The sequence below is a fragment of the Anomaloglossus baeobatrachus genome, chromosome 4 (genome assembly GCF_048569485.1).
Source record: "Anomaloglossus baeobatrachus isolate aAnoBae1 chromosome 4, aAnoBae1.hap1, whole genome shotgun sequence".
NCBI lineage: Eukaryota > Metazoa > Chordata > Amphibia > Anura > Aromobatidae > Anomaloglossus > Anomaloglossus baeobatrachus.
In genome coordinates this window covers 569,701,558-569,725,782 of record NC_134356.1, presented here as the reverse complement: position 1 = coordinate 569,725,782, position 24,225 = coordinate 569,701,558, and the positions used below count along the sequence as shown (strand labels likewise).

General features: G+C 48.4%; 2 protein-coding genes across 3 annotated transcripts in view; one reads left to right on the top strand and one right to left on the bottom strand.

Annotated features, from left to right (window-relative positions):
- Nucleotides 1-3,060, top strand: part of LCTL (lactase like) — a 91,950-nt gene extending 88,890 nt beyond the window's left edge. The window contains exons 13-14 of the mRNA XM_075346059.1: nt 1,926-1,970; nt 2,421-3,060. Coding sequence (XP_075202174.1) covers nt 1,926-1,970; nt 2,421-2,536 — 161 coding nt within the window. The 3' untranslated portion in view covers nt 2,537-3,060. The remainder of the gene's footprint in view (nt 1-1,925; nt 1,971-2,420) is intronic.
- ZWILCH (zwilch kinetochore protein) overlaps nt 1,568-24,225 on the bottom strand; it is a 117,278-nt gene continuing 94,620 nt past the window's right edge. For both annotated transcript variants that reach the window (XM_075346057.1, XM_075346058.1), the window contains exons 16-19: nt 21,155-21,250; nt 12,441-12,559; nt 4,652-4,757; nt 1,568-2,532 (exon numbers count right to left, since the gene is read on the bottom strand). In XM_075346057.1, coding sequence (XP_075202172.1) covers nt 4,666-4,757; nt 12,441-12,559; nt 21,155-21,250 — 307 coding nt within the window. In that variant the 3' untranslated portion in view covers nt 1,568-2,532; nt 4,652-4,665. The remainder of the gene's footprint in view (nt 2,533-4,651; nt 4,758-12,440; nt 12,560-21,154; nt 21,251-24,225) is intronic.

Genomic DNA, 24,225 nt, shown 5'->3' with positions numbered 1-24,225 from the left:
ATGGCCAGTCTGGTTCGCAGAAATCAGCGGTCTAATCAATATGCAAATGAGGATGAAGGACTATGGTAGATCTGAAGCCTCTGTCATTCCAGCTCTATTCCCTGCCCATCACTACCGTACCTACACCTGCTTGACTGACAGCCTCTATGTTGTGTGACTTCAGGCAAAGTAGACGTCAGTCAAGTAGGAGGCGGAGAATAGAGCTGGAGTGACAGAGGCTTCAGATCTACCATAATCCTTCAGCATTTCAATTGATATGCCAAAAAGTCTTATTTCTCAGTGATGGAGGAATGGACAGGCCATGAAAAAGGTATTGCTGGAATGGTCTTTGAAAGAGCTACATGTGCATATAACTAGTTTGGCGTGTGAAATTCCACTGACAAATTCCCTTTAAGACAAAAAGAGAGCTAAGACGTGGCATTACCACTGTAGCATTGGGATCAGATCATTGACAATGCTAGAGTGTTCAAAGGATGTTCATTCCAGCAGTAGCTGCTGTAATATCTGGTCATTCGCCAATAGTGCAGAAAACTGTGTGACCATGCTGCTTCTACATGCACATAGACTGTCCCTATAAAACTTTAATACTTTATTAAATCACTTAAAACCACACCGTGATTACTAAAAGTGCACAGGATAGATTGCTAGCCCTCAATAGCTGCACCTATCTGTGCACTGCCTTACAGCGGGGATTGGCACCCTAAAAATGCGATGTGGCGCTCCCACTCCGCGACGACTCTCCCTGCTGCCCCTGAAGTCCCTGCCGGAAAAAAGGTGCAGTGCCTAAGATAAGTGCAACAAATAAATTGGTGTGGCAGGTGGACAGTAGGGAGGAAAATTCAAAAACTTGTCTCATTGATATGAATAAAATAGTAATTTCAAACTCAACGCGTTTCTCCCAGAAGTGGGTTCCTCAAGAGGCCAATAGTAAACTACAATGGTGGTTCAGGAAAACCCTCTGTAGCCTGATGGCTGATTCAAAGAGGGGATCCTGATGATAAATAGCACACTGCAGACCCAAATAGTGCTGGTGTCCAAGGGAAAAACTCCCTATTCAATGAGATCATTGATCATTGGTGATCTCATTGAATAGGGTGCTTTCCCTCAGACACCAGCACTATTTGGGTCTGCAGTGTGTTATTTATCATCAGGATCCCCTCTTTGAATCAGCCATCAGGCTACAGCGGGTTTTCCTGAACCACCATTGTAGTTTACTATTGGCCTCCTGAGGAACCCACTTCTGGGAGAAACGCGTTGAGGCTTGAAATTACTATTTTATTCATATCAATGAGATAAGTTTTTGAATTTTCCTCCCTACTGTCCACCTGCCACACCAATTTATTTGTTGCACTCTTAGGCACTGCACCTTTTTTCCGGCAGGGACTTCAGGGGCAGCAGGGAGAGTCGTCGTGGAGTGGGGGCGCCACATCGCATTTTTAGGGTGCCAACCCCCGCTGTAAGGCAGTGCACAGATAGGTGCAGCTATTGAGGGCTAGCAATCTATCCTGTGCACTTTTAGTAAACACGGTGTGGTTTTAAGTGATTTAATAAAGTATTTAAGTTTTATAGGGACAGTCTATGTGCATGTATTTTGTTATTCCCTAGTTGTTATCACATATATGAGTCTTGACCATGCTGCTTCTACAGAAGAAAAATGAAAATGGTGGTGCAGACATCTATATGGAAGAAGATATAGTACAATAATGTTTGGATCTAGAGATTTCTGCATCATACTGGTCACTTGTGCTAAGGATGTGACTCCATTACAGAAAAGTCCTGTAGATGGTTGATATAAGAGCACCTGTGTAAACTCACAGCACACCAGTGTGTCGTGGAGCTGTAAGAACTTGGGATCGTGCAGTATTTTATGTCACCAGATTTCCATGCTCACCCCACTTTTGTCTCTTTTGTTCTTGAAAAATCAGAGGAACAGAGGAATGCGGCTGCAAATTTACTGCGGCTTATTTATGGTAAGATGTGCTTTCAGAAACCAATATGGAATATATGGCCTAACTGAAAACTCGTATTTTGTGCAATGACTGGATATTAGAGGAAAGTGGATTGTTAGAAAGATTGGGGTGTAATCTAGTGATCTCCTCTTCTATAATTTTCCTATGAGATAAGAGACGCTGGAGCTGTACATAACATTACCATGTAGGTAAAAATGGTACAGACATGTTGAAGAGGGATATTGGCCATCCTGATTGTCAGCAATGAATGTATGTCTATGGCCTCTTTTCATGCCAAATAATGTTATTACTGGAGTGAAAGACATGGTGCTAAATTTGTTAGGACACTTTTCATGTACGGCACAGTCAGGAATAACTAAGGAAGCCATTTAATAACAGGAACGTTTGCAGGGCTAGACCGTCCAATACTGTCGTCTTTGGTGTTCATATGATGGAATTTTCTCATCCTAGACCCACTGACAAGCCACATGGAGATGGTGACGGAGATTGTGGTGCCCACGGTCTGTACTCTGTGCATTCTACTCAGCGCTGTGCTCTTAATGATCCTCCTGCGCAGAAGGAACTAGGAGAAAAAAACATGGTACACAACACATCACCATCTGACGAGCGCTGTCAACTCCGCCCAGGACACGGACTTAAAGGCCTCTTCATCTGGTTCTCTACTGAAGAAAGAGCTTAACATGATAAATGTAGCTTCTACGTGGCATTCACAGAGAAGGCCTGCGAGTATGTGCGCTAGATAGTGATTTTTAGATTGCAATGGAGTTTTCCTACAGTTAATTAATTCAGAAAGGAATCAGATCACTAAACTAACTTATACGTGAAGACACAGCATCTTTCCACAGGCCACAATATTAAAATAATTTACAGCACAACTTTGCAGCCTAGAGCTAACAATGCTGGATGTTTTGTGTGCAATTCATTGGACTGACTTGTAGACTTTGATCAAAAGCATTTGGATGTGGACTATGGACATTACTGCTGGTGCAATAGATACAAATATTGTGGAAAGATTTTATTTCTTGCACGTTGTGTTAATAAATCTACAGTAAAAGGAAAGATAACATGTCATTCTCTTTAACTATACTGTTTGCCATATTTTGAGTAATAAAAGAATGTGCATTGACATGTCCATGTGCTCATATTGCAATACTATAGCAGTATGCAAAACGTACATTACAGAACAGAACCTACACAGGACAATATGCAAAGAAATGTGACCTTTCAAAACATCAGTCAATGGATTGAAATATATTCCCCATACCCATTAAAGTTGTCAAACTCATCAATTTAGGTGGGACCATCTAGGATTGGATACTGGTGTAAAACACTTTAAAAAGGTAAAAACAAAATTGCGCAATGAGATTGTGACTTGGCGTTTTCATGACACTTTCTGCAATCTCGACTAAAATGGAAGGAAACAGGAAGAGTCATGGAAACGCCTGCCCAAGAGATCAAAAGTGGTGGCATCCATTAGTTCAGAAACGTTACTCCAGTCTCTGACATGCGCCTCTTACTTCATTTGGGGTATCTTATTCCTGCACACCTCCTTATTAAGACTAAATGTATGAAACACCAGTCTTAAAGAGGCAATCCACTACAAAGCATGGTGGCCACATAGAAAAAGCCTTCTTTCCCCATTTTAAATCTAACTACCTTCTGTTGCCAATTCTGCCTGTGAGAGGCGCTATCGCTGTCCACTCATCCCTATCACGTGACCCCTGGCTGCTGCAACCTCAGATATCCGGTGATGTAACGTCAACTTCTGGAATTCCGACATCACTGAGGTGGGACCCAATCTCCCTAACTGACTGTGCTGTGGGTGGAGTTTCACTGTGGTCATAGCCCAGCATCTTGCGTGTTCTCACCTTCACCGCTTAGAGCGCCGCAAGCACGAGAGATGCTATGACGCGCGATGAAACTCTGCTCACAGCGCAGTCACTCAGGAAAACTGGGTCCCGCCTTGGTGATGCCGGGTCAACTCCCAATTCCGGAAGTTGACGTGACATCACCGGACTTCAGAGGTCACAGCAGCCGGGGGTCGAGTGAGGAGGATGACCGGACAGCGATTGCGCTGCTTACAGGCTGAATTGGAAAAAGAACGTAGTTAGAAAAAGCCTTCTTTCCCTGCTTTAAATCAATGTGGCCACTATGATTTGTAGTGGATTACTAGGGCGAGTCAGGAGGCCCCATACACAACAGGAAAGTTTGGAATAAAAACACTGAATCCTTTTGTTCTTCCTAGAGAAACTGAAACCAGTGGCATTTGGGCAGCAGCTTACTCTCTTCTGCTCATTAAGTACACTTGAATTCTGGGCCAAGCATTAATGTACATAGGAAGGGGGGGAGGAGTCAGGAGAGATAGCTTTTGGCCACTGGTTATCTAAGGTTTGTGGAATCTTTAGGCCTTATGCCCAAAACCATGTTCATATTTGTGTCTGGGGGAAAAATAAAATAAAAAAAATAAAAATCGGAGAGCATGCAGTTGGGGCACATGTTTTAAGGTTTCCTTTAGTGTGTGAAAAGTGCCATTGAATTGCATTGGTCTGTTTTTAAAAAGGACAGACAATGCACAAGAAAGACTGTTGTGTGAATAAAGCTGAAGTTGGACCCAAGTTATAAGTAAATGTCAGAGACACTATTTATAAAGTGATATCACAATGGGATTTGGATGGCATTACCGGACTGGTCACTTTCACAAGAAGTGCACTTGACTGCAGCTGATCTGTGACTGGTAATAAAGAGTCTCTTCACTGTCTCCGCTCATTGTCATATCATTCTGGATGTCTAGCAAAACAAGAACAATAATATTGTATCACATAAAAGCCCTAAAAAAACCTCCATCATGTTCAAGACAAGAACGATTACCACATACATACAGGCAAGGAGGAGAGCTTGAAAGTAAACTGCGCCTGTATGTAGACAGTCAGGATGCCCACGTCCAAATATATATCAACTAAAACACAACATCTATGTGCTGCTCTCATCTCACAACATGGAATGCCACATGTTTTCACATTTTGTAAATTAAATATGACAGGTTTTCATGATAAAAGAACGGAATTTTGTTTAATTACCGTAAATTCCTTTTCTTCTAGCTCTAATTGGGAGACCCAGACAATTGGGTGTATAGGCTATGCCTCCGGAGGCAGCACAAAGTATTACACTCAAAAGTGTTAAGCCCCTCCCCTTCTGCCTATACACCCCCCGTGCTCCCACGGGCTCCTCAGTTTTGGTGCAAAAGCAGGAAGGAGGAAATATAATTACAAACTGGTTTAAAGTAACTTCAATCCGAAGGAACATCGGAGAACTGAAACCATTCAACATGAACAACATGTGTACACAAAAAAACAGGGGCGGGTGCTGGGTCTCCCAATTAGAGCTAGAAGAAAAGGAATTTACGGTAAGTAAACAAAATTCCGTTCTTCTTTTTCGCTCTATTGGGAGACCCAGACAATTGGGACGTCCAAAAGCAGTCCCTGGGTGGGTAAAATAATACCTCGTAAGAGAGCCGTAAAACGGCCCTTTCCTACAGGTGGGCAACCGCCGCCTGAAGGACTCGTCTACCTAGGCTGGCATCCGCCGCAGCATAGGTATGCACCTGATAGTGTTTCGTGAAAGTGTGCAGGCTCGACCAGGTAGCCGCCTGACACACCTGCTGAGTCGTAGCCTGGTGCCTCAAAGCCCAGGATGCGCCCACGGCTCTGGTAGAATGGGCCTTCAGCCCTGAGGGAACCGGAAGCCCAGCCGAACGGTAAGCTTCGATAATTGGCTCCTTGATCCACCGAGCCAGGGTTGATTTGGAAGCCTGTGACCCTTTACGCTGGCCAGCGACAAGGACAAAGAGTGCATCCGAGCGGCGCAGGGGCGCCGTACGAGAAATGTAGAATCTGAGTGCTCTCACCAGATCTAACAAGTGCAAATCCTTTTCACATTGGTGAACTGGATGAGGATAAAAAGAAGGTAAGGAGATATCCTGATTGAGATGAAAGGGGGATACAACCTTAGGGAGAAATTCCGGAACCGGACGTAGAACCACCTTGTCCTGGTGAAACACCAGAAAAGGGGCTTTGCATGACAACGCTGCTAGCTCAGACACTCTCCGAAGAGAGGTGACTGCTACTAGGAAGACCACCTTCTGCGAAAGGCGTGAGAGAGAGATATCTTTCATTGGCTCGAATGGTGGTTTCTGAAGAACCATCAGCACCCTGTTCAGATCCCAGGGTTCTAACGGCCGCTTGTAAGGTGGAACGATGTGACAAACTCCCTGCAGGAACGTGCGTACCTGTGGAAGTCTAGCTAGGCGCTTCTGGAAAAACACCGAGAGCGCAGAAACTTGTCCCTTAAGGGAGCCAAGCGACAAACCCTTTTCCAGTCCAGATTGAAGGAAGGACAGAAAAGTAGGTAATGCAAATGGCCAGGGAGAAAAACCCTGAGCAGAGCACCATGACAGAAAAATTTTCCACGTCCTGTGATAGATCTTGGCGGACGTTGGTTTCCTAGCCTGTCTCATAGTGGCAATGACATCCTGAGATAATCCTGAAGACGCTAGGATCCAGGACTCAATGGCCACGCAGTCAGGTTGAGGGCCGCAGAATTCAGATGGAAAAACGGCCCTTGAGACAGCAAGTCTGTTCGGTCTGGTAGTGCCCACGGTTGGCCGACCGTGAGATGCCACAGATCCGGGTACCACGACCTCCTCGGCCAGTCTGGAGCGACGAGGATGGTGCGGCGGCAGTCGGCCCTGATCTTGCGTAACACTCTGGGCAACAGTGCCAGCGGAGGAAACACATACGGGAGCTGAAACTGCGACCAATCCTGAACTAAGGCGTCTGCCGCCAGAGCTCTGGGGTCTTGAGACCTTGCCATGAACATTGGAACCTTGTTGTTGTGCCGGGACGCCATGAGGTCGACGTCCGGCACCCCCCAGCGGCAACAGATCTCCTGAAACACGTCCGGGTGAAGGGACCATTCCCCTGCGTCCATGCCCTGGCGACTGAGATAATCTGCTTCCCAGTTTTCCACGCCTGGGATGTGAACTGCGGATATGGTGGAGGACGTGGCTTCCACCCACATCAAGATCCGCCGGACTTCCTGGAAGGCTTGACGACTGCGTGTGCCGCCTTGGTGATTGATGTATGCCACCGCTGTGGAATTGTCCGACTGAATTCGGATCTGCTTGCCTGCCAGCCACTGCTGGAACGCTTTCAGGGCAAGATACACTGCCCGAATTTCCAGAACATTGATCTGAAGCGAGGACTCTTGCCGGGTCCACGTACCCTGAGTCCTGTGGTGGAGAAAAACCGCTCCCCATCCTGACAGACTCGCGTCTGTCGTGACTACTTCCCAGGATGGGGGAAGGAAGGATTTCCCCTTCGATAATGAAGTGGGAAGAAGCCACCACCGAAGGGAGGCTTTGGTCGCCTGAGAGAGGGAGACGGTCCTGTCGAGGGACGTCGGCTTCCTGTCCCATTTGCGTAGGATGTCCCATTGAAGGGGACGCAGGTGAAACTGCGCGAAAGGGACTGCTTCCATTGCTGCCACCATCTTCCCCAAGAAGTGCATGAGGCGCCTCAAGGGGTGTGACTGGCCTTGAAGGAGAGACTGTACCCCTTTCTGTAGTGACTGCTGTTTGATCAGCGGAAGCTTCACTATCGCTGAGAGGGTATGAAACTCCATGCCAAGGTACGTCAGCGATTGGGCCGGTGTCAGATTTGACTTTGGAAAATTGATGATCCACCCGAAACTCTGGAGAGTCTCCAGGGTAACGTCGAGGCTGTGTTGGCATGCCTCTTGAGAGGGTGCCTTGATCAACAGATCGTCCAAGTACGGGATCACAGAATGACCCTGAGAATGGAGGACCGCTACTACAGTAGCCATAACCTTGGTGAAAACCCGTGGGGCTGTTGCCAGGCCGAATGGTAGTGCCACGAACTGCAGGTGTTCGTTTTCCATGGCGAAGCGCAAGAAGCGTTGGTGCTCTGGGGCAATCGGAACGTGGAGATAAGCATCTTTGATATCGATCGATGCAAGGAAATCTCCCTGGGACATTGAGGCGATGACGGAATGGAGGGATTCCATCCGGAACCGCCTGGTCTTTACGTGTTTGTTGAGAAGTTTCAGGTCCAGGACAGGACGGAAGGGCCCGTCCTTCTTTGGGACCACAAACAAGTTGGAGTAAAAACCGTGGCCCTGTTGCTGAAGAGGAACAGGGACCACCACTCCTTCTGCCTTCAGGGTGCCCAGCGCCTGCCGAAGAGCCTCGGCTCGCTCGGGAGGCGGAGAGGACCGGAAGAATCGAGTCGGGGGACGAGAGATGAACTCTATCCTGTAACCGTGAGAGAGAATGTCTCTCACCCAGCGGTCTTTTATTTGTGGCAGCCATGTGTCGCAAAAGCGGGAGAGCCTGCCACCGACCGAGGATGCTACTAGAGGAGGTAGAAAGTCATGAGGCAGCCGCTTTGTTAGCGGTGCTCCCAATGGCCTTTTTAGGACGTGACTTAGACCGCCATGCATCAGAGTTCCTTTGTTCTTTCTGAGACCTTTTGGACGAGGAGAATTGGGACCTGCCCGCGCCCCGAAAGGACCGAAACCTCGACTGCCCTCTCCTCTGTTGGGAGAGGTTCTGCTTGGGCTGGGGTAAGGATGTATCCTTTCCCTTGGATTGTTTGATGATTTCATCCAGGCGCTCGCCAAAGAGCCTGTCGCCAGAAATTGGCAAACCGGTTAAACGCTTTTTGGAAGCGGAATCTGCCTTCCACTCCCGTAGCCACAAGGCCCTGCGGACTACTACCGAATTGGCGGTCGCAACTGCCGTACGGCTCACAGAGTCCAGGACAGCATTCATAGCGTAAGACGCAATTGCCGAGGTCTGGGAGGTAATGGAAGCCACTTGTGGCGCGGCCGCTTCAATTTTCGCTTGACCTGCTGATATAGCTTGTAGCGCCCATACGGCTGCGAATGCTGGGGCAAAAGAAGCTCCGATAGCTTCATAGATGGATTTCATCCAGAGCTCCATCTGCCTGTCAGTGGCATCTTTAAGCGAGGCCCCATCTTCCACTGCAAGTATGGATCTAGCCGCCAGTCTGGAGATTGGAGGATCCACTTTGGGACATTGAATCCAACCTTTAACCACTTCCGGGGGAAAAGGATAACGTGTATCCTTAAGGCGCTTAGAGAAACGCTTATCCGGACAAGCATGGTGATTCTGGATTGCCTCTCTGAAATCAGAGTGGTCTAGAAACATACTCTGTGTACGCTTGGGGAACCTGAAGCGAAATTTCTCCTGCTGAGAATCTGACTCCTCCGCCGGAGGGGCTGAGGGAAGAATATCCAGCAACTGATGAATGGATGCAATAAGATCATTCACTATGGCGTCCCCGTCTGGAGAAGTAAGATTGAGAGCGCTCCCAGGATCAGAATCCTGATCAGCTGTCTCCGCATCATCAACCAGAGAATCCCCCCGCTGAGACCCTAAACAATATGATGTCGAGGGAAATTCTAAGCGGGCCCGCTTAGACGATCTGGGGCTAGGTTCTAAGTCCGAACCCTCCGTCTGGGATGTACGAGATACCCCGTGAGGACATTGTTGGTCCAACTGAGGGGGGTCAGGGAACAATGATTCAACAGAGTCCCTTTGCTGAGATACCGGTCTGGACTGCAAGGCTTCTAGTATCTTAAGCCATAGTCTCAGAGAGTTGATTCTTAAAGGCTGCAAACTCAGTCCCCGTCACCTGGACAGTGTCAACAGGTGGCTCCCCCTGGGCCCCTCTTAGCAGAGGATCCGGCTGAGGAAGTGTCACAGGGGTCGAACACTGTACACAATGAGGGTCAGTGGAACCTGCCGGTAGCTGGGTCTTACATGCGGCGCAGGCAACATAATAAGCCTGTGTTTTGGCACCCCTGCCTTTTGTGGGCGCCATGCTATAGTTTTCCCTGAGTAACACAATAGGGTATATAGCCAGAAAGAACTGTGCTCATACAGTGTAAATTATATACAGTACACAAATAATGTACCAATACAATACAGCACCATGGGGCTAGCACCACATGTGCTGCTTACCAGCCGCCTAAGCGGTTGTGAGGCCACCAGAGACCGTGTCTGGGTCTCCCACGAATATGTCCCTCTCTGCAGCGTCGGTGGAGCTGACAGGAATGGCTGCGGCGTCCTGACGAGCTGAGGAAGCTGTGGGCGTGGCCTAGAAAGAGCGCGAAACGGCGCTCACACTGTGCACAGTGAGGGGAGTGGAGCATGTAAATCATACTCCAGCCCTCATTGCTGCTCGCTCCGTGCAGCGTCCCGCCCTTCCCCTGCCTGTCAGGGCTGAGGGCGGGAGAAAAAAAGGGAAACTAGGCCGCAATGAAGCCGGGGACTGTAGTAATAAACGCGGCCGCCGTAAAAGCGCGGTCGCGTGAAAGTCCCCGGCGAACTACAAGTCCCAGCCGCGCCGCAGTGTCCCGTGGCAACGGCGGTCAGTGCGGTAGCCCTTACATATAAACACACTCAGCGACGCTGAGTGTGTAATGGCACATATAGACCCGGTCAGCGCCGCGGTCCCCGGTGCACTAGCACACCCAGCAAAGCTGAGGTGATGCCGTGCGCGGTCCCCATAGGGATACAGAGTACCTTTAAGATGCAGGGCCATGTCCCTGAACGGTATCGGCTCCTATCCATCAGGCTCCACAGGAGTTGTGGATGAAGCCCGGTCTCAGTGCCTGGAGACCGATAAGATCCCACTTCACCAGAGCCCTGAGGGGGATGGGGAAGGAAAGCAGCATGTGGGCTCCAGCCTCCGTACCCGCAATGGATACCTCAACCTTAACAACACCGCCGACAAGAGTGGGGTGAGAAGGGAGCATGCTGGGGGCCCTATATGGGCCCACTTTTCTTCCATCCGACATAGTCAGCAGCTGCTGCTGACTAATCTGTGGAGCTGTGCTTGCATGTCTGCCTCCTTCGCACAAAGCAAAAAAACTGAGGAGCCCGTGGGAGCACGGGGGGTGTATAGGCAGAAGGGGAGGGGCTTAACACTTTTGAGTGTAATACTTTGTGCTGCCTCCGGAGGCATAGCCTATACACCCAATTGTCTGGGTCTCCCAATAGAGCGAAAAAGAAATGAACAATTATTAAAAACATGGAATATTTATAAATTAAACAATAAATCTCTGTATTAAAAGCAATAAATTAAGGTCGAGTTCATATTGTGCAAAGGGAATGTTATTTCTGCTGCTCCAAACCTTCCAGTAATGGTCTGTTGGTACAGATGGAAATATCCGGTCACTTCATTCATGGCCATTGCTTTTATACCCTATTAGTTATATCTACTTGGATCTATACTGAAATTGCAACATTAAGAGGGAAATGTAAAATGATGAAACTCAAAGGATTGAGACATGTTAACGAGATCACAAAATGTTCAAATATCTCATGGTTTCCATTTTTGCTTCATTTGCATACCATTAACATGCCTATCAATCCTGTGATTTCCATTCTTCCACACCTTTTCCTTCTTGGTTTTGCAATTTCAATTTTGAGAAGTTTATGGACTTAAAGAAAACCTGTCATCAGAAAATGACCTATTGTTTTATTAAGGTTTTTGTTTACATGTGCAGTTTTTTCTCCTTCAGATCACAATATTTTTGCTTTCATACACTTGTCTTGAGAGATTGTGACATAACTTCTGACTTCCGAACAGTCGCACGTTACGAGCTGAAGATGGCGCCGCAGGATCATAGCAACACTGAAAAAAGGTGCAGATGCTGGAGGGTGGAGACGGGGCTGGGGACCTAGATTTAAAAGCACCACTACAGTGCTGAAAAAACCCCAAAACAAAATGCAAGTTTTACTCTGGACAGTGCTGCTTCTTTAGTCATATTTTTAATCTCCTTTCAGGAAACAATTTCAGCAGGTTTTTTTTCATTAGAGGAAGGATTATAATGGGAAGTAACATAACTATACACAGCGTTTAAACACAGGATCCATCAATCACAAAAAGGTGATGCCACAGCTCACCACCTCCTCCTCCCTTTACACTGAGCTTTGTACTCACTCATTAGATGCTTCAATAGAAAAGATAGTGTCAGAGTCTGTTCATTGTGGCTATGTACATGTGTTGTTTCCTGAAACAGTAAGGAATCTAAAAAAGCCTCAGTGGCCAGTGTCAAAAATTGTAAGATCTCCATTTTTTTTACTTTTAATACAGATTGTGATATTGAAAATCTCACTAACTTTTTAAATAATATATTTAACACAAAAACCCTAAATTTGAATAAACATATAAACATAGCTTTCCTTTAAGAAGCTACTAACATTTCTAGAGCTTCATAACCTTTCTATCCATCTATTTATTACTGAAGAAGTCAAAAACAGTTTCTGCGGATGAGCTCTCACCACTGCCGTCTGTTATTTTCAACAACATAACAATGTGAACATAAGATAAAATACAGGTTATACCAGATTGGATTCAGTACCTAGGACATCAAATGACACGTGGTCTACAGGAGGTCTGGCACTCAGCTGCCACATAGTTTTGACTTCCTTTTTCCCATGTCCACTGAGGATCTCCACTCTCCATGTCTGTGGGTGAGAACTGCAGAAAGACATTTAATTTAACAAAGTGATCTACTGTAACATTTCCCGGCATCTGACTAATCAGATGATGATAAACATTATAGGCCTTAAGGCCCCTTTACACATGGAGGCTTTCTAGCGATCCCACCAGCGATCTCGACCTGGCCGGGATCACTGGAAAGTCTCTAACAGTCGCTGGTGAGCTGTCAAACAGCCAGATCTGGCCAACAACGCAGCAGCGATACGGACCTGCAGAACGACCTCGCTGGAAAGGGAACGCTAGCACGCCTATGGGCTGGGTCGCTAACGATGTCGTTGTAACGGTGTCAAACATACAGGTACATGCTGCGCAGCGGGAAACAAAAGGACCAAAGAATGGTCCTGAACGGCTTGCAGCGATCAGCGACCTCACAGCAGGGGCCAGGTCGCTGATGCGTGTCACACACTGCAATGTCGCTGGGGAGGTCGCTATTACATCACAAAACCGGTGACGTTACGCGATATCGCTAGCGATGTTGCAGTGTGTAAAGGGGCCTTTAAAGTCAACCAGACATGTTTTTATAATGGGATAAGTAAGGTCTCTCCCTGTGACAGAGCAAGGAACATAGACAGAGGGTCAAGGAAACTACAGGTTATTAGGTGAAATTGTAGCAGATAACGATAATTGTTAAGAGACTACCTACTGATGCAGATACAGAAGGTGTCTGGAGAATACATTTTTGCAACTCTGTTCTGCAGCTTTGAAGCAGGACGCATTCATTTTTGACTAACAAAAAAGGGAATGTCCAGAATCAGTAAAATAAATTTCTTTTGCTGATGGACAAGAGGAAAGAGGTTTTTTTGGGGGGGGGGGGAAGCAGCAAAACAATATTTTACTCCTAGACACGTCAAACAATTCTATAACATGTTCTGAGGGACCTTAAAGAGAATCTGTCAATAGAATCAACCCTCCTGAGGTGTCTATATGGTCATGCAGGTTATAAAATGATATCTGCGATCTGGGGCAGATATTCACACTGGTAATTAATAAAGACGACTTAGGAGGATTAATCCTACTGACTGACTGCCTTTAACTACATCTGGCCTGCCCAACGACTTTAAATATCTGCACTGATACTCTAAAATGTGAATGCAAATAATGCCGCTTTCATCCTACCATGACGATCCCTTTTATGGTTGTTTATTGCCCACACTCTAATGAAGATCTTTTGATTTTTTATGTTTCACCCGACCATGTAGCTGCCAGAATAGAGAGCTATATATAAAAGACTCAGCCAGATTCCTCATAGAGAAGGCAGAGATAGGAAGGCAGCAATGGTAATAAACTGACTGCTGTATACACAGAGCTGAACAAGCCGTGAGTATACTGAACAGAAGACACTTTATGCGCTTTCTCCTTTGGACCCAGCTATTGTGTTCGCTGGGTGTAGGGAAGGAGCAGGAGCTACTGGGGGTCCTAAGAGACCCAAGTCTGCTGTGCTATGCAGGAAGTAGGCTGAATGTCCCCTGTACATTGGTAAAAACAGCCCAAAAAAAAAAAAGTAACCAGTGTTATATAACAAACTTTAACTACCTTATTATTTGGGTAACTGTGAAATTCAATAATTTGAATTTTCCATATATAATTAGTCATGTACAAAATCTCGATCCTGTTAAATCTAACGTGACAGTAGCATTGCACCACTATAAGCACATAGTAAAGGTTTTCCATGTAGTATTATATGGCAGTCATTGAAATAAATGGCCGGCTATGTAACCTTTTGGGAGGCCAAGTGCGCCAAAAAAAGAAGTAGCTCTTATTGACGGGCTCCTCCTTCTAGCTCTTAAAGGGGGTGTTAGGTCATAAGACACCATGTTAAATTTATCCATCACATTACATCATTTTTTTTTTACTTTAAAAAGGGAACCTGCCACCAGATTTGGCGACTATAAGCTGCAGCCACCACCACTGAGCCTTTATATACAGCATTCCAGAATACTGTATATAAGAGCCCAGGCCGCTCTGTAGAACATAAAAAAGACTTTTATAATACTCACTTAAGGGGCTGTCTGGTCCAATGGGTGTTGCTGCTCTCCAGTCTGGCGCCTCCTCTGTGCGATGATCGCCATCCTCCTTCTAACCAGCCCATTGCAGTCTTGCGCATGCACACTTTGATCTGCCCTGCTCAGGGCACATGAAAGTACTGTAATGCGCAGGCACGAGGAAACGTTAAAGACCGCCCGAGCATACACACTATAATACTTTGATCTGCCCTGAGCCAGGCAAATCAAAGTGCGCCTGTGCAGGACCTCAATGCCGGCCTGTGTGAATGACACAGGCCGCGTCATGCACACGGGCCTGAGAAGAAGTAGGAAGGCGATCACTGTAAAGAGGCGGTGCCGGTCTGGAGAGCAGTGACACCCATCGGACCAAACCATCCGGCAGGTGATTTTTATAAAGAAGGGAATTTTGTTTACTTACCGTAAATTCCTTTTCTTCTAGCTCCTATTGGGAGACCCAGACAATTGGGTGTATAGCTTCTGCCTCCGGAGGCCACACAAAGTATTACACTAAAAAGTGTAACCCCTCCCCTCTGCCTATACACCCTCCCGTGGATCACGGGCTCCTCAGTTTTGGTGCAAAAGCAGGAAGGAGGAAACTTATAAATTGGTCTGGGGTAAATTCAATCCGAAGGATGTTCGGAGAACTGAAACCATAACCAAAAGAACAATTCAACATGAACAACATGTGTACACAAAAGAACAACCAGCCCGAAGGGAACAGGGGCGGGTGCTGGGTCTCCCAATAGGAGCTAGAAGAAAAGGAATTTACGGTAAGTAAACAAAATTCCCTTCTTCTTTGTCGCTCCATTGAGAGACCCAGACAATTGGGACGTCCAAAAGCAGTTCTGGGTGGGTAAAAGAATACCTCAATAAAAGAGAGCCGAAGACGACCCCTTCCTACAGGTGGGCAACCGCCGCCTGAAGGACTCGCCTACCTAGACTGGCATCTGCCGAAGCATACGTATGCACTTGATAGTGTTTTGTGAAGGTGTGCAGACTAGACCAGGTAGCTGCCTGACACACCTGCTGAGCCGTAGCCCGGTGTCGCAATGCCCAGGACGCACCCACGGCTCTGGTAGAATGGGCTTTCAGCCCCGAAGGAAGAGGAAGCCCCGAAGAACGGTAGGCTTCAAGAATTGGTTCCTTGATCCACCGAGCCAAAGTTGACTTGGAAGCCTGCGAACCTTTACGCTGGCCAGCGACCAGGACAAAGAGCGCATCTGAACGGCGCAGGGGCGCCGTGCGAGACACGTAGAGCCGGAGTGCTCTCACTAGATCTAATGAATGCAAATCCTTTTCACACTGGTGAACTGGATGAGGGCAAAATGACGGTAAGGAGATATCCTGATTGAGATGAAAAGGAGATACCACCTTAGGGAGAAACTCCGGGACAGGACGCAGAACCACCTTATCCTGGTGAAAAACCAGGAAAGGGGATTTGCATGACAGCGCTGCAAGCTCCGACACTCTTCGGAGTGAGGTAATTGCCACAAGAAATGCCACCTTCTGCGAAAGACGTGATAAAGAGACATCCCTCAGCGGCTCGAAAGGTGGTTTTTGAAGAGCCATTAACACCCTGTTAAGGTCCCAGGGTTCCAGCGGACGCTTGTAGGGTGGAACTATGTGGCAAACTCCCTGCAGGAACGTGCGGACCTGCGGAAGCCTTGCCAGGCGCTTTTGAAAAAATACTGAGAGCGCCGATACTTGTCCCTTGAGAGAGCCGAGTGACAAACCCTTGTCCATTCCGGATTGAAGGAATGAAAGAAAAATGGGTAAGGCAAAAGGCCAGGGAGTAAAACCCTTATCAGAGCACCAGGACAAGAAGATCCGCCACGACCTGTAATAGATCATGGCGGACGTTGGTTTCCTGGCCTGTCTCATAGTGGCAATGACATCCTGAGATAAACCCGACGACGCTAGGAGCCAGGACTCAATGGCCACACAGTCAGGTTGAGGGCCGCAGAATTCAGATGGAAAAACGGCCCTTGTGACAGCAGGTCTGTGCGGTCTGGAAGCGCCCACGGCTGACCCACCGTGAGATGCCACAGATCCGGGTACCACGACCGCCTCGGCCAATCTGGAGCGACGAGAATGGCGCGACGACAGTCGGATCTGATCTTGCGTAACACTCTGGGCAACATCGCCAGAGGAGGAAACACATAAGGGAGTCGAAACTGCGACCAATCCTGAACTAACGCGTCCGCCGCCAGAGCTCTGTGATCTTGAGACCGTGCCATGAAGGTCGGGACCTTGTTGTTGTGCCGTGACGCCATGAGATCGACGTCCGGCGTTCCCCAGTGGCGACAGATCTCTCGAAACACGTCTGGGTGAAGAGACCATTCCCCCGCATTCATGCCCTGACGACTGAGAAAGTCTGCTTCCCAGTTTTCTACGCCCGGGATGTGAACTGCGGAGATGGTGGAGGCTGTGGCCTCCGCCCACAGCAGAATCCGCCGGACTTCCTGGAAGGCTTGACGGCTGCGCGTGCCGCCCTGGTGGTTGATGTACGCGACCGCTATGGCGTTGTCCGACTGTATGCGGATCTGCCTGCCCTCCAGCCACCGATGGAACGCCTTTAGGGCTAGATACACTGCCCTTATCTCCAGAACATTGATCTGAAGGGAAGACTCTATCGGGGTCCAGGTTCCCTGAGCCCTGTGGTGGAGAAAAACCGCTCCCCACCCTGACAGGCTCGCGTCCGTCGTGACCACAGCCCAGGATGGGGGCAGGAAGGATTTTCCCTGCGATAGAGAAGTGGGAAGAAGCCACCACTGAAGAGAGGTTTTGGCTGCAAGGGAAAGAGACGTTCCTGTCGAGGGACGTCAACCTCCTGTCCCATTTGCGGAGAATGTCCCATTGGAGTGGGCGCAGATGGAACTGCGCGAAGGGCACTGCCTCCATTGCTGCCACCATCTTCCCCAGGAAGTGCATGAGGCGCCTCAAGGGGTGTGACTGACCCCGAAGAAGAGATTGCACCCCTGTCTGCAGCGAAAGCTGTTTGTCCAGCGGTAGCTTGACTACCGCTGAGTGAGTATGAAACTCCATCCCGAGGTAAGTCAGTGATTGGGTCGGTGTCAACTTGGACTTTGGGAAGTTGATAAGCCACCCGAACTGCTGGAGAGTCTCCAGAGCGACGGTCAGGCTGTGTTGACACGCCACCCGGGAAGGTGCCCTGACTAGGAGATCGTCTAAGTAAGGGATCACCGAGTGGCCCTGAGAGTGTAGGACCGCCACAACGGATGCCATGACCTTGGTGAAGACCCGTGGGGCTGTCGCCAGGCCGAAAGGCAGTGCCACGAACTGAAGGTGTTCGTTCCCGATGGCGAAACGCAGGAAGAGTTGATGCTCGGGTGCGATCGGCACATGGAGATAAGCATCCTTGATGTCGATTGATGCTAGGAAGTCTCCTTGTGACATCGAAGCGATGACCGAGCGGAGAAATTCCATCCGAAACCTTCTGGTGCTCACATGCCTGTTGAGCAGTTTGAGGTCCAGAACGGGACGGAATGATCCGTCCTTCTTTGGCACCACGAACAAGTTGGAGTAGAAGCCGTGACCATGTTCCTGAGGGGGAACGGGAATCACCACTCCTTCTGACTTCAGAACGCCCACAGCCTGAAAAAGTGCGCCGGCCCGAGATGGGGGCGGAGATGTTCTGAAGAAACGAGTCGGAGGACGAGAGCTGAACTTTATCCTGTAACCGTGAGACAGAATGTCTCTCACCCATCGGTCTTGGACATGTGGCCACCAGGCGTCGCAAAAGCGGGAGAGCCTGCCACCGACCGAGGATGCGGCTAGGGGATGCCGAGAGTCATGAGGCCGCCTTGGAGGCAGTGCCTCCGGCGGTCTTTTGGGGGCGTGACTAAGACCGCCACGCATAAGAGTTCCTCTGGCCCTTCTCTGGCCTGTTGGATGAGGAGGATTGGGACTTGGCTGAGGGCCGAAAGGACCGAAACCTCGGTTGTATTTTCCGTTGCTGAGGTCTCTTCGGTTTAGACTGGGGTAAGGACGAGTCCTTTCCCTTGGATTCCTTAATAATTTCATCCAATCGTTCGCCAAACAATCGGTCGCCAGAAAACGGCAAACCGGTTAAGAACTTCTTGGAAGCAGAGTCTGCCTTCCATTCGCGTAGCCACATGGCTCTGCGGACTGCCACCGAATTAGCGGATGCTACCGCTGTACGGCTAGCAGAGTCCAGGACGGCGTTCATGGCGTAGGACGAAAAAGCCGACGCCTGAGAAGTCAAAGACGCAACTTGCGGAGCAGAGGTACGTGTGACCGCATTAATCTCAGACAGACAAGCTGAGATAGCTTGGAGTGCCCACACGGCTGCAAAGGCCGGGGCAAAAGACGCACCTGTGGCTTCATAGATGGATATCACCAGGAGCTCTATCTGCCTGTCAGTGGCATCCTTGAGCGATGAGCCATCTGCAACCGATACCACAGATCTAGCCGCCAATCTAGAGACTGGGGGATCCACCTTGGACATTGAGCCCAACCCTTAACTACGTCAGAGGGGAAGGGGTAACGTGTGTCAGGAAGGCGCTTAGTAAAGCGCTTGTCCGGAACCGCTCTGTGCTTCTGGACAGCATCTCTGAAGTTGGAGTGATCGAAAAACTCACTCCGTGTACGTTTGGGAAACCTAAACTGGTGTTTCTCCTGCTGCGAAGCCGACTCCTCTATAGGTGGAGCTGGGGGAGAGAGATCTAGCACCTGGTTGATGGACGATATAAGGTCATTTACTATGGCTTCCCCTTCAGGTGTATCAAGATTGAGAGCAACGTCAGGGTCAGAGCCCTGAGCTGCGACGTCCGCCTCATCCTCCAGAGAGTCCTCAAGCTGAGATCCCGAGCAGTGTGAGGAAGTCGGGGAAGATTCCCAGCGAGCCCGCTTAGCCGGTCTGGGACTGTGGTCCGTGCAGGAGTCCTCCACGTGAGATCTAGGGGCCACCCCGGGAGCACGCTGCGGCGCAGACCGAGAGGGGCCTGGAGGCGATGATCCAACAGTGCCCGGGGCCTGTGTAAGGACCGGTCTGGACTGCAAAGCTTCTAGTAGCTTGGCAGACCATTTGTCCATAGACTGAGCCATGGATTGTGAAAGCGACTCAGAGAGTTTCTCAGCAAAAACTGCAAACTCTGTCCCTGCCGCCTGGACAGGGGAAGCAGGAGGGTCTGCCTGAGCCGAGGGGCCCACTAGTGACCGAGGCTCCGGCTGAGCAAGTGCAACAGGGGTCGAGCATTGCTCACAGTGAGGGTAGGTGGAACCCGCAGGTAACATAGCCCCACAAGAGGTACAGGTTGCAAAAAAACCCTTTGCCTTAGCGCCCTTGCTCCTTGTGGACGACATGCTGTTGTCTCCTAGGAGAGTGATCACTGAGGGTATATAGCCAAAAGCAAACAAACCGGCCGAACAGAGAAAATATATACAAATATATATATATATATATATACTCCGGCACCCTAGGGGGACCAGCACCGGGTGACCGGTGTGGCTTACCGACCGCCCAAAGCGGAGTGTGTGTCCACCAGATTCCCTGCCTTTGGTCTCCCAGAGCTCGTTCCTGAAATCCTCCACCGGCAGAATGTTGTATAAAAATGGCTGCCGGAGCTCTCAGGGGAGGAGGGAGCCGTGGGTGGCGACTATTAAAGTGCGGGAATCTGGGGCCCTACAGTGATCAGTGAGGGGGGGGAGGAAACCTAAAGTATGCTCCAGCCCTCACTGCCGACGTCAGGTCGACCGTCCCGCCCTTACCCCTGACTGGCAGGCCCGGGGGCGGGAGTTATGGTACTAGGCCGCAATGAAGCCGGGGACTAAATTTAATACCGCGGCCGACAAACAGGCGCGGTCGGCGCGGAAGTCCCGGTCTTCACAAACCAGCAGCTGCTGCAGCGTCTGTGAAACAAGCGCTCCATGCACCGTCCCCATGGGGACACAGAGTACCTTTAGATGCAGGGCCCTGTCCCTGAGGATACATAGACTCCTGTCCGGCAGATTCCCACAGGGGCTGCGGAGGGAGCCCGGTCCCAGTGAATGGATGACCGGTTAGGATCCCACTTCTCCCAGAGCCTCTAAGGGATGGTGAAGGAAAACGGCATGTGGCTCCAGCCTCTGTACCCGCAATGGGTACCTCAACCTTAACAGCACCGCCGACTTAGTGGGGTGAGAAGGGAGCATGCCGGGGGCCCTGTGGGGGCCCTCTTTTCTTCCAACCGATAAAATCAGCAGCTGCTGCTGACTAAAATGGAGATGGATGAGTGGATGTGTGCCTCCTTCCACACAAAGCATAAAACTGAGGAGCCCGTGATCCACGGGAGGGTGTATAGGCAGAGGGGAGGGGTTACACTTTTTAGTGTAATACTTTGTGTGGCCTCCGGAGGCAGAAGCTATACACCCAATTGTCTGGGTCTCCCAATGGAGCGACAAAGAAAGGTAGTTTTAACGTTCTACAGAGCCGCCTGAACTCTTATATACAGTATTCTGGAATAAGAGCTCAGTGGCGGTGGCCGCAGGTTATAGTTGCCAAATCTGGTGACAGGTTCCCTTTAGTAAACCTGACAACATCTCTCCTTACTTCTGGTAGAAGCTGCTGATGACACTCGGTCGGATTGGGAGCCGAAACACGTGCTGCTCGTTCCATGGGTTCTCTCTGTAGTATTTCAAGCAGGACCTGAGGAAAGGGAGTATAGGGACATTTAGGGTGTAAAGAGCTTTGCTTTAATGTGACTGGATATAGAAGCGGTCAATCACTACACTGCAATAGAAGGGCCAGAGATCACTGTGCTCTCTCCTAGCATAAGCGAAGCACACAGCAAAACACACAGAACGTAGTCATGGAGTCTAGTTCAAGGAAAGATCAGTTGATGGAAAGATATCGTTAAAGAATAGAGCAATGTGCCAAGGAAACTTCTACCACTTGGATGAAAACAGGTTAGGTGGGCTGCCGTAAATGTATTTTTCAAGGATGAAAATAAGGTCTATTCACAACGTGTTTCGATTCTGTACCGCTGCCTTTATCAAGTGAAAAGAGCAAATGTGAAAAGCATGACAACAGATGGGTTTTTAAAGGCCCAAAATGCATGCCAATTATTTATGGGAACACCCACAGGGCTGTTTTGACAGCAAGGAAAATTAGGAAAGGAAGTGAAGATCAACTGGAAATGGAGAAATCAATAAAAGTTTAAAAGAGAAAATAAAAAATGAAGAAACTATGTAAATACATGATTAAATGTGAATAGGTAAATATGTATGGAGGGAAAATGGGATTAGAAGCCAGGTGGGGACCAGGAATGGGAGCCCGAAAGAGGACATTTAACCTAAGGAAATGAGGGAAGAGCAAGAAGGAGAAAAGAAAAATATAGATAAAAAAATGATGAACTCTAAATAGATCAATGAAGGGCAAAGTGTTAAAGAGGAAGGAGTGAAATGATAAAAGTGCAGGAGAGATGGGATAGGAACCAAGGAATGGGATCCAGAAAGAAAACATTAAAACAAGAGAGCCACCTAAGGAGAAGAGCTGAAGGTAACAAAGGTAAAAACATGGAAAAAATAGAGTTTCTACACTTAAACTGATAGAATGCATGGTAAGGTACAGTGAAACTGAAAACAAAGTGAAGAAATTGTCAAAAAAAAAAAAAAAAGATTTGCCAGTGGATGAGATCTAATAGGAAGGAGTGGTCTAGTTTGCACAGTTGTCTACATTTTAAACTGTAAGGGAATAAACAAAAGGGGAATGGGGAATACAACTGCATAAATACTAAATAATAAAACAATATTAAGCAATACATAGATTAAAATCAAGGAAAATTATAAAAAAGGAACTTTCAAGAATACATAAATTGGATGCTTGAACATGTATATATCGATTAGTTAGGATAAATGGAGTTATATCCAATGTGTTTTATCCATCATTCATCTATTTATATTGTACTATTTATATGCACAGTTATTCCCTTATTCCCTTTAGCTCCTCTCCTTCATGGGCCCATCTTGGATTCTTATCCTCTCTCCCCTGCACTCTTAGCATTTCTCTTTAAGGGTAAGTTCACACAGTGCGTTTTCCACGACGTTTTTGCGCGTTTTTGCTCAGAAAACTGCATGACTTTGCTTCCCCAGCAAAGTCCATGAGTTTTCATTTTTGCTGTCTGCACACAGCGTTTTTTTTTTTAGCTGCATTTTTGTGGTGCACACAAAAACGCAGCATGTCAATTATTTTACTGCGTTTTCCACCCATTGAGTTCAATGAGATGTTCAAAAACGCAATGAAAACCGCAAATTGCAAATATAGCTGCGTTTTAGTGCGTTTCTATGACTAAAAACGCAGCTATAAAAACGCAAGGAGTAGGTAGTAAAGTGACATGTACAGGAAGGGGAGTCCTTCTGTTAGTAAAACACAGAAGCGTGAATCCTCCCGGTACCGCCACTGCTGCTTCCATTTCCTGCCTGATGCCATGTCCGCTCCCGTGCGGGAGGTGGAAGCGGCTGCTAAATCAAAAGTGAACAGTAGAAAAATGTCATACTCACCTGTCTGCAGACTCCCGGTGCCATGTCCGCTCCCAGCTACTCTTCCCGGTACCGCCACCCCTGCTCTGGCTGTGTGCCGGCTCCCGGGCACGTCCGATAGCTGCATGACCTGGCGGTGAGGACCTAGCGGTGATCACCTGAAGCGGTCACCGGACGCATCAGCTGATCGTAAGTCTCGCGGTGACGCCGGCTTTTTACCGTCCGACCGGCTATCAGCTGATGCCGTCAGGAGACTTCATCCACTGATTACCGGCAGCTGCAGCGGTCGGACGGGAGTCAGCACAGACGTGTGTAGTTGTTTTTTTTTTTGCACTGATGCATCATCCTAGACTGTACAGTGAGCGAGCGCCGAGTGACTGATTCCCCGGCGCTTGCAGTCAGTTCATGACAGCTGCAGACAGGCCGGGGTGATCTCCGGAGTTTAGGTGAGAGCACTGGAGATCAGCCCGGCCTGTCTGCAGCTGTCATGAACTGCACCGCAAGTGCCGGGTAATCAATCACTCGGAGCTCGCGGTACAGTCTCGGCTGCACGACGGAGCTCAGGTGAGGGCTTCGGAGTGCAGTGCAGGTACCCGAATCCAGGCCTGGCATTACTGGAGTTTCCTCCGGTAGCCAGTCCGACGCTGCACAGAAGTGTGTAGTTTGTTTGTTTTTTTTTTTGCACTGATGCATCAGCTGATTGTATAAAAGCCGTTTATCCAATCAGCTGATGTGTCATGTGATTCAGGCCCTTGGACCTGACACATCATCTGATCGCTTTGCCTTCCAGCAAATCGATCAGAAGATATTGGATCCGGATTGGATGGCGCGGGACCCTTGACCCAGGATTACTGCGGAGGAGGGGGGTTCTTTATTTCAATAAAGATGGAGTCACTAATTGTGTTGTGTTTTATTTCTAATAAAAATATTTTTCTGTGTTGTGTTTTTTTTTTTTTTCTTTACTAGAAATTCATGGTGGCCATGTCTAATCAAAATGAGGGAGCCAGCACGATTTCTAAACTGTACTTATTAATAAATAGAGATTTTTGGCAAAACGTTGCAATATTTTGAGCTACCCGGCCACTCCACGGCAAATCTCAAGGGGCAGTCCTACACTAATATTTTATTTTATCTGAAGGGTGC